Genomic DNA, 8,620 nt, shown 5'->3' on the forward strand with positions numbered 1-8,620 from the left:
AGTAGAGTCACTAAAATACCTTGGAGTTATTTACAACGGAATTCTTAACTGGCGGCCGCATATTGAATATATTGCGACAAAAGGAGCTCGTTCAATGGGCATTTTGCGCAAGTTGAGCAACCAGAGAACAGGTATGCGAAGAAAATCCCTCTTGATGGTATATAAGATGTATGTTCGTCCAAGTGTTAGAATTTGGATGCGTTTTATTCTCCGGTGATCCAGCATACAAGATTCGGCCGCTAGTTTTGTTGGAACGAGAGGCGCTACGTCTGTGCTTAGGCCTCCCAAAATACGTTTCTAATGCCGTATTATACCTGGAGGCAAGAATCCCACCCATAATATGCCGATTTCGCCTTCTGACAGTTCAGACTTTCCTAAGGCTATATGAATCCCCAATAAACCGCCTTCAAATTATTTTCCTCTCTGATCCAGAATTATTTTTTCCTATTCATTGGCCCAGGTTTCATAGACCACAGATTATATTTGTGCAAACATTACTTGAACCACTAAATGTGAAAATTCGCGAGGTGCTTCATGATAATACGCATTCAAATTACCCAGAGATCAGGTTCGATGACATTTTCCCAAACCATGCGAAACTACTCCCTTACGGCATCTTAAACGCCATGTTGCAAGACCACCTAAGCAGCCTAGAAACAAATGTTATCATTGCAACAGATGCCTCACAGTGCGAGGAAAAAGCTGGCATTGGAATATTTTGTCCTGCACTCGACTGGTCTTTTTCTTTAAGGTTGCCTGATTTTGTGCCTATTTTTCTGGCCGAGTTGTTAGCAGTAATCCTAGCTTTACGCAAATTAGACCCAATTATTACAACGGCTGCCATTCTGACTGATTCCCTTTCAGTATGCTCTTGCCTTACCGCTACTAATGAGTCACCCATGCTAAAACTATTCCACTTACTAGTTCCAGCCCATGTGCAATGTGTTCATTTGATTTGGGTGCCAGGGCATAAAGGTTTGTTTTTTAATGAAACTGCTGATTCACTGGCAAATGCATCACTATCCGGCCCTGTTCTTCCTATTCTACCAGTGACAGCACAGATCACGGCGGCAAGATTTCGGATGCGATCAATAAGATTAGCTTTATCAAACCCACATTTGACTGCTTCTCCAGAGTATAAGCACCTGGCATTTCCCTGGCATAGCGAATCCTGTGACACAAAGATGCTTGAGGTCTGCCTCACCAAATTACGCTGCCGCGTACCCTCGCTGAATTTCTATTTACACAGGTCGGGTTTGGTTCCCTCCCCCCTCTGCTCTTTTTGTAATGAGGAAGAGTCGATACACCACTTTCTTCTATCTTGTCGCCGCTTTACTGCGGTTAGAAAAAGATGGTTGGAAATACCTTTTCGAAGAATTGGCCTGGACTTGACAGAACCTTCAATTCTTTCGTTCGGAGCGTCCACTTTGGGATTCAGCCACAGGGATGCATGCTTCGCTGTCCGATCATTTCTTACGGAATCTAAACGACTGCCCTGCTAAATTCCTTTCTTGTTGTTTTTACTTTTAAATTAATTATTACCAATTCAATATGACCTTCCTGATTTTATTTAGCAGGTAATTAAGCGCTATTCAATGCTATTTCAAAAGCTATTAGGAAATTTATGCTCCATAATAATTTCGAATAATCCACCCATTTCTTGGCCAATCCCCCAACGTGGGTAGGAGCCACACGCATCGCAGGCTACAACAACAACAACAACAACAACTACGCTGAGGGACGGTGGCACTCAAACCAGGAACGGGTGCCTGAGAGTCGGTGTGGTGTGGCAAAACCTTAATGGAGTCCTGGAGGCCGTGAGTCTTCATGACACGGGCCGCTCCCACGTGGCAAACGGAAGGCCGAGCCTCGGCCGCATCGTGGACCTGCTGGAGAGCCCAGGGTTGGTCAGCCAGAAGAGGGCTGCGGAGTTGCGCTCTAAAATATTTTATAGTTGTTGAAAGATTAGGCGGCGCCACGAAGATATGGCCGTTCTACACGCCATATACCAGAAGGCTACTTGCTTCGAGAAAGTTTTCTCAATATTGTATTTCCGAAATCAGGCGAGATCCGTGACAGCAAAGTGGCTGCAAAAGTCACTGTGATCGATTAACAATATGTGTCTTGTCAGTCTCTCCTGTGCCATGTTTCTTGCTGCTTTTATGGCGCATCTAAAGGCAGTGGACACGGCAACACTGCCGTGGCAATGTCACCGACTTTCCCGCTCCTTGTGCAGGCTCTGGCTGGGTGCTTTTGGATCAGCGCTGCTGCAACTTTCACGGTGGATGGACGCTGCCAGCTTGCCTCGCCTTTGACCTTGCTGGATTGCATCTTAGGCGCACCCTTCGGTGATCCCGTCACATCGCGGCTGCCACACGTGGACTATGGCTACAGCGCATCATCGACACGCACCGTGACGTCACCTGACTATCTCGGACCTGCTGCCTTTCTGGCTTTAAAAGGGACGCCCATTTCAGCAAACACCAGTGGACACGGCAACACTGCCGTGGCAATGTCACCGACTTTCCCGCTCCTTGTGCAGGTTGGTGATCGAAAATATGGCTTTCGCAGTGATTTTCTATGCTTAGTCGTGTTGCCGTGTCCACATACTCTCTTATGCTGTGTATCTGAGTGTTTTTCCGTTGCTCGTTTGCTAATGGCCCGCTCGGGAGATGTTGAGGAAAATCCCGGTCCTATCACTGAAGAAATGTTTAACGAGATGATTAAGACACAGAGGGCGGTCTTGGAAAAGGTAACTGATATTGAAAAAAATCAAGCATCTTTCGAGGCTCGTGTGGAGGGCAGGCTTTTGAAAATAGAGGAAAGATTAGAGATCTTGGGCGAAGCCCCAACCAGGCTTGCTAACCTTGAGAAGTTTGCCAATGAAACTAAAGCTGCAATGACAACTCTTGGTAAAAGAGTTGACTACTTGGACCTTAAATCAAATCCTGACAGTAATGCTCTCGTCAAACGAATTGACGACCTTGAAAATCGCTCGCGGAGAAATAACCTCATTATCAGAGGGATAAGGGAAGATGTGAATGAAACTGAAGAGGCATTACGTAAGAAGGTCAATGTTGATGTTTTTCATACAGTCTTAAAGCTAAAAATTGATTCAGTCGAACGGATTCATCGCTTAGGAAAGCGACAGAATGGTAAAGATCGGGCAATCATTTTGAGACTCTCAGATTTCCGTGATAAAACCAAAATCCTGCGAAACTGCTTTATGCTCCGGGGCAAGGACATCAGCATTAACGAAGACTTTTCTAAACGAATTGCCGAGATCCGCAAACAGCTATGGAACTCTAGTTCTGAGGAGAGGAAAAGGGGGATCAAGGTGAAACTTATGTTTGACAAGATGAAAATAAATGATGTGGTGTATGGCTGGAATGAGGATACCAATTTGAGGTACATATGTAAGGCACCCTCCGAAAGAGATGACAAGCACGGTAACAACGATTGACGACGTCACAGTGCTTCTGAACAATTCAAGATAATAAACATAAATGTAAGAAGCATTTTAAATAAAATAACAGACATTGAGGCTCTAGTACTGGAACATGAACCCGATATTCTGGCAATTACCGAAACATGGCTCAAGAAAGACATACTAGATGCCGAAGTCACGCCTCCAGGATACAAAATCGTGAGAAGAGACCGCGAAACGAGAGGAGGACGAATTGCCTTGCTAATTAAAGAATGTATATTGTTCAGTGTTCTCCCGCATGTCACTGATGTCGAAGCTCTTTGGATTAAAACCAAACTTAATAATCGTACAGTATACCTTGGTGCTATATACAGACCACCAAACTCTCCAGTGAATGTGCTCATTAAACTGAGAAGCTTTATGGACGCACACCTAAAGCATGAAGACAATATTATTTTACTAGGAGACTTCAACCTTCCTGGAATTAATTGGTCGACCTTTTGTGCAGAGGGAAATGACGTCCCTAATTGTGAACAACTACTTGAGATCGCTTTCTGTTATGACTTATCTCAGGTCGTCTCAGCTTGTACGCGTGTGGGTCCAACTACTTCCTCAATCCTTGATTTAATATTCTTATCTGGTTGGTTGCTCCCATTTCTTAACATGTGTGAAATTGTTGAAGGTCTCTCTGATCATAAAATGGTTATGATGTCACTAGATGTGTGTGCTAATCTCATGCGCGAGAACGAGAAACTCCTGATTCCAAACTTCAAAGCCGCCAATGACCTGGCAATACTGGAACATCTGGAGCAGTCATATTATTCTTTTTTGGAGTTGTGCAGATCATCTGGTACTACTGAGGAACTATGGAAATTTTTCCATGATATGACAACATTTTGCATACAACGTTTCATTCCTGAACGTTCTAAACGTGTAGGAAAAAGAAACCCCTGGGTAACTCGGGAAATAATACACACAAAAAGAAAACTTAAACGTATGCGAAAGGCTTGCACCCTCCGTCCTAGTATCGAACAGAAACATGACATTCATCTTTTAGGTAAAAAGCTCCGGCATAACCTGAAGACGTCTAAAGATAACTTTTATAACTCAACACTGAAACGATTTCTCAAAGAAGCCCCAGATAAGTTTTGGAGGTACTTGAATCCAACGGCTAAGTCGTGTAGCATGCCCACAGACAAAAGTAGCCAGGACCAAGCGGAGGCATTTAACTCCTTCTTTTCCTCAGTTTTTACCATCGATGACGGTATTTTGCCTACCATCAATGATTATGCAGACAGACTTCCTATTCAGAATATCAAGATTACAGAAGAGGGCGTTTTCAATCTCTTACTTCACGTTAATATAAAAAAAAGTCCCGGTCCTGACGAAATCCCCAATGAATTCCTTCATAGATATGCCGAATGGACATCCAAGTTTTTAACACTAATTTTTCAATCATCCATTTCCAGTGGCTCGTTTCCCACTGCCTGGAAGCGCGCAAAAATTGTGCCCATACATAAAGGTGGCCCAACCTCTGGCACTAGCAACTACCGACCGATATCACTCACGAGCACCTGTTCTAAAATGCTAGAACACATTGTGGCAAAGCATCTGCTCACCTATTTAGATGAACATAAATTACTTTTTCCAGGTCAACATGGCTTTCGCAAAGGTTTGTCCACCGTCACTCAGCTTACTGAGCTTGTGCATGACCTTTCTAGCACAATTAATGCCCGCGGCCAAACTGATATAATATTCTTAGACTTTGCAAAGGCCTTCGACAAGGTGTCCCACAAAAAGCTTTTACTTAAAATCAGTGTTACTTTCAAAAATTCTTCTCTTACGCGGTGGTTCACTTCCTACCTTGAACATAGAGAACAATATGTTCAATTGGGACATCAGCAATCTAGTTTATCTCCCGTGGTATCTGGGGTACCCCAGGGTAGTGTCTTAGGGCCCCTTTTATTCTTAGTTTTTATAACTGATCTGCCAAATGACATCACTACCCAAATAAGAATGTTTGCCGACGACTGCATATTGTACAAGAGAATAGAGTCACCAGGTGATCAGGCCGACCTTAAGCTTAACTTACAGAAAATTAAGGACTGGTGTGATCGGTGGCAAATGCAGCTTAACCCAACTAAATCGGTTTTTATGTCCATCTCTAGAAAAAAGAATATCTTAAATTTCTCATACAGTATCAACGGTCATGAGCTTGCTCGAGTTAAACAACATAAATACCTAGGCCTTATATTTACACCCGACTTGCGTTGGAATCTTCATGCATATGAGCTTTGCGCAAAAGCTAACAAAGTATTGTGGGGGCTGAGATGTAACCTGCACTGTGCCTCCCCTGAAATTAAAATTATAGCTTACAAAACCTTGCTAAGGCCTATAATTGAATACGCAAAAATAGTATGGGATCCCTACACCCAAAGTAACTGTCTAAAACTAGAGAAGGTCCAGCGCCTTACTTCTAGGTTTATATTTAATCAATACCGCCGTTTTCACTCTCCGACTGAATTGTGTAAACATGCAAAGCTTCCACCTCTGCAAAAACGTACGGAGTATGAAAGGCTTAAATTCCTGTTCTTAGTAATTCATAACCATGTCAAAATAAGATACGTCGAGTACTTCCAGATCAAGACACAGGAAACATCACGGCACAGACACAGCATGTATATACCTCCTCCCACAGTGCACAATGACTGCTTCAGGTATAGTTTTTTTCCCAGGGCAATTCAGCAGTGGAACTCTTTGCCTGACTCAATTGTCCAAATAAAATCACTTAATGCATTCTTGGAAGCAATACATTGTCTTATGTACCCTGATACACCCTGATGTTCTGTAGTAATATTGTGACATAATAAGTCAAAATGTGCTCTGTATTTAATTGTTAATGTGTTTCATATCAACAGTGCTACTTCATTTTTTAAATTTTTTTAGTGCATTGTTCAATCGCACTAATGCACTTCTGTTTATGTATGTTACATCCACTCCTGTAATAGCCCGTCATGGGCTGACAGTATCAATAAATAAATAAAATAAATAAAAAAACCATTAATAATAATGTGCATGTATGTAGGCCATAAAATGTGTGCGCTAAGGTCACAGTTAAATAAAAATGCATGCAAACCAGTCTCCTCCGTTCCAAGTCCGCGAATTTTTCACTTATTTTGAAGTTTACAAGTTAGCAGGTATGCCTAGCTCACACTATAGGGTGTTTCTCATATCTCGACGTATTGCGTGGGGCATTTAATCCAATCAATCAATCAATCAATCAATCAATCAACCATCTATCTATCTATCTATCTATCTATCTATCTATCTATCTATCTATCTATCTATCTATCTATCTATCTATCTATCTATCTATCTATCTATCTATCTATCAATCAATCAAAGACAGGCGGCTTGTGGACGTGGTCATTTTGATGCTTGCGCCCTGTGGTGTCATCTGCTTTCGCAACGCCTAGCTAAAGTTTGTTATTTGTTTAGTAATTAAAAAAACACATATAGTCAGCGTGAAAATGAAAAGCTCAATTGGGAAGTATCTTTAGAGGGCTTCAGCAGAAATGAACCGAAATACGCAATAATAGTAATGTCTAATATTTGGCGTCATGTCTGCTATCAATGCCGCATGTACTTTAAAGGAGAAATTCAAAATAGTAGCCGCGCGTTCAGGAATGCGCAGCAAGTTCCGAAAGCGCAGTCGATGGGCTTGATCTCATCGAACGCTTCCCTGCAGAGCAGATTTAGTAAGAACCAAGGCGACCGCAACTTCAATTTACAAAATAATGTGAATGAACACAAATACACGAAACCGCATATTAAATTTTCTAGAAGGCAACATCAAAGAAAGAAAGATAGAAAAAAAAAATGCCATCTGCGAAAAATACTGTTTCTCCTGAAGTATGCTTATTCATTATTGTTTTTTTTTTTTTTGCTATTTCTTATTGCTCTTGATAAGATATTGAGTGTACGTTCTTGGAAAAGTCGGTGTACCAGGGAATGGACAGGCAGTGAGCGTATTGTTGTCGTAGTCTACACGCTGTGCTTCTCGATCTGACGAGACATCATCGCTGTAACAGTCGGCATCTGGAGGAAAAAAAAAAAAAGAGATATCAATTCCCCAAAGACTGAAAGAAAACCAACCACACAGCGCGCAATGAAATGTGCCGCTATAGGCTAGAACTTCCCCCGGCTGCCGTGCCGAAAAGAGCTGGTGCCGGATGAAAACTGAATTGTGCCGGGCTGCAAGCGGCCTTCCGCGTGCGTACGCGCCCGCGTAGCAGAAAACGCGGTGGCACTGCGCGCCGCGCGTCGCGAATTTTCGTCGCCAGGCAGAGATTGCCTGGGCGGAAACATCACGCGCGCAGCCAACGACGCGGGAGAAGCCATTCTCTGGCTAGACGAGCGGCCCGGAGATAGCTGGCGCGTGCCGGCGAGGCCGCAAGCATTTGCTACCCTAATGAGTGCGCGACCTCGAAACGCTTGCGGGTCGGCACCAGACGCGACGAGATGTCTGACCCCGTTTCTTTCCTCGAAGGGAGACAGGTACGGGAGGACGACGACGTAGCTTGTGCGAGGCAATTACGCGCGTCTTCCCCCAAGGCGGAACTACCGAGGCCGTGGAACGCAAGACGAGGAGTCGTTTTTTTGCAGCATCTCCCTCCCTCGGTGACAAACCCCCCGAGAGATTGCGTGGGAGTGGCACGGCGGTGCGTAATCTCGATCGAGGTAGTTTCGCTTGCCAGGGAATCTCCCGAAAAAACGTAGTACAGCGGCACTGTAATGTGTATGTTCTAGTCATACGGTTCAGGTTTGTCAGAGTGCTCGCGCTGTTTCTGGCGAACAACTGCAAAGAAGGACCTCTCCTATCACGAAGCATTTATACGAAACAAGTATACCCTAGATTAGAGTGAGCATACGGGAAAGAAACCGGGCCCCCAACTTCTTTCCGTATGGGAAGTGTGTCTATGTACAGAAATAGTCCCAGTTTCTGAACCTTTTCTCAACAAGCAGGAAAAAGGTTATAAAAAGGCTAAATAACTTGTTTCGCTCTAATGTACAACACACCATGAAGCATAATACCTACGTACACTACTGGTATGATGACTTGGTGCAGTGACACCGCGTGGAATAACGTAAGCTACAACGCAAGGTGTGCATAGCAGGCTTTTATTTGCTATT

The 8,620-nt window shown here is 43.5% G+C and overlaps 1 protein-coding gene across 1 annotated transcript; it reads left to right on the forward strand.

Annotated features, from left to right (window-relative positions):
- The first annotated feature begins 2,173 nt into the window (after positions 1-2,173).
- On the forward strand, positions 2,174-3,463 carry LOC126542896 (uncharacterized). Its single transcript, XM_055077621.1, has 2 exons — positions 2,174-2,874; positions 2,956-3,463. Exons 1-2 carry the CDS (start codon positions 2,207-2,209, stop codon positions 3,461-3,463), a joined length of 1,176 nt encoding a protein of 391 aa, XP_054933596.1. The 5' UTR covers positions 2,174-2,206.
- The last annotated feature ends 5,157 nt before the right edge of the window (positions 3,464-8,620 follow it).

This window comes from Dermacentor andersoni, chromosome 2 (assembly GCF_023375885.2).
Source record: "Dermacentor andersoni chromosome 2, qqDerAnde1_hic_scaffold, whole genome shotgun sequence".
Lineage (NCBI taxonomy): Eukaryota > Metazoa > Arthropoda > Arachnida > Ixodida > Ixodidae > Dermacentor > Dermacentor andersoni.

Bases quoted from the DNA above. Each gene is read 5' to 3' on its own strand.
- LOC126542896 (XM_055077621.1), top strand. From the start codon at position 2,207: ATGTCACCGACTTTCCCGCTCCTTGTGCAGGCTCTGGCTGGGTGCTTT. The intron at 2,875-2,955 runs GTTTGCCAATGA...AAATCCTGACAG, and splicing joins AGGCTTGCTAACCTTGAGAA to TAATGCTCTCGTCAAACGAA.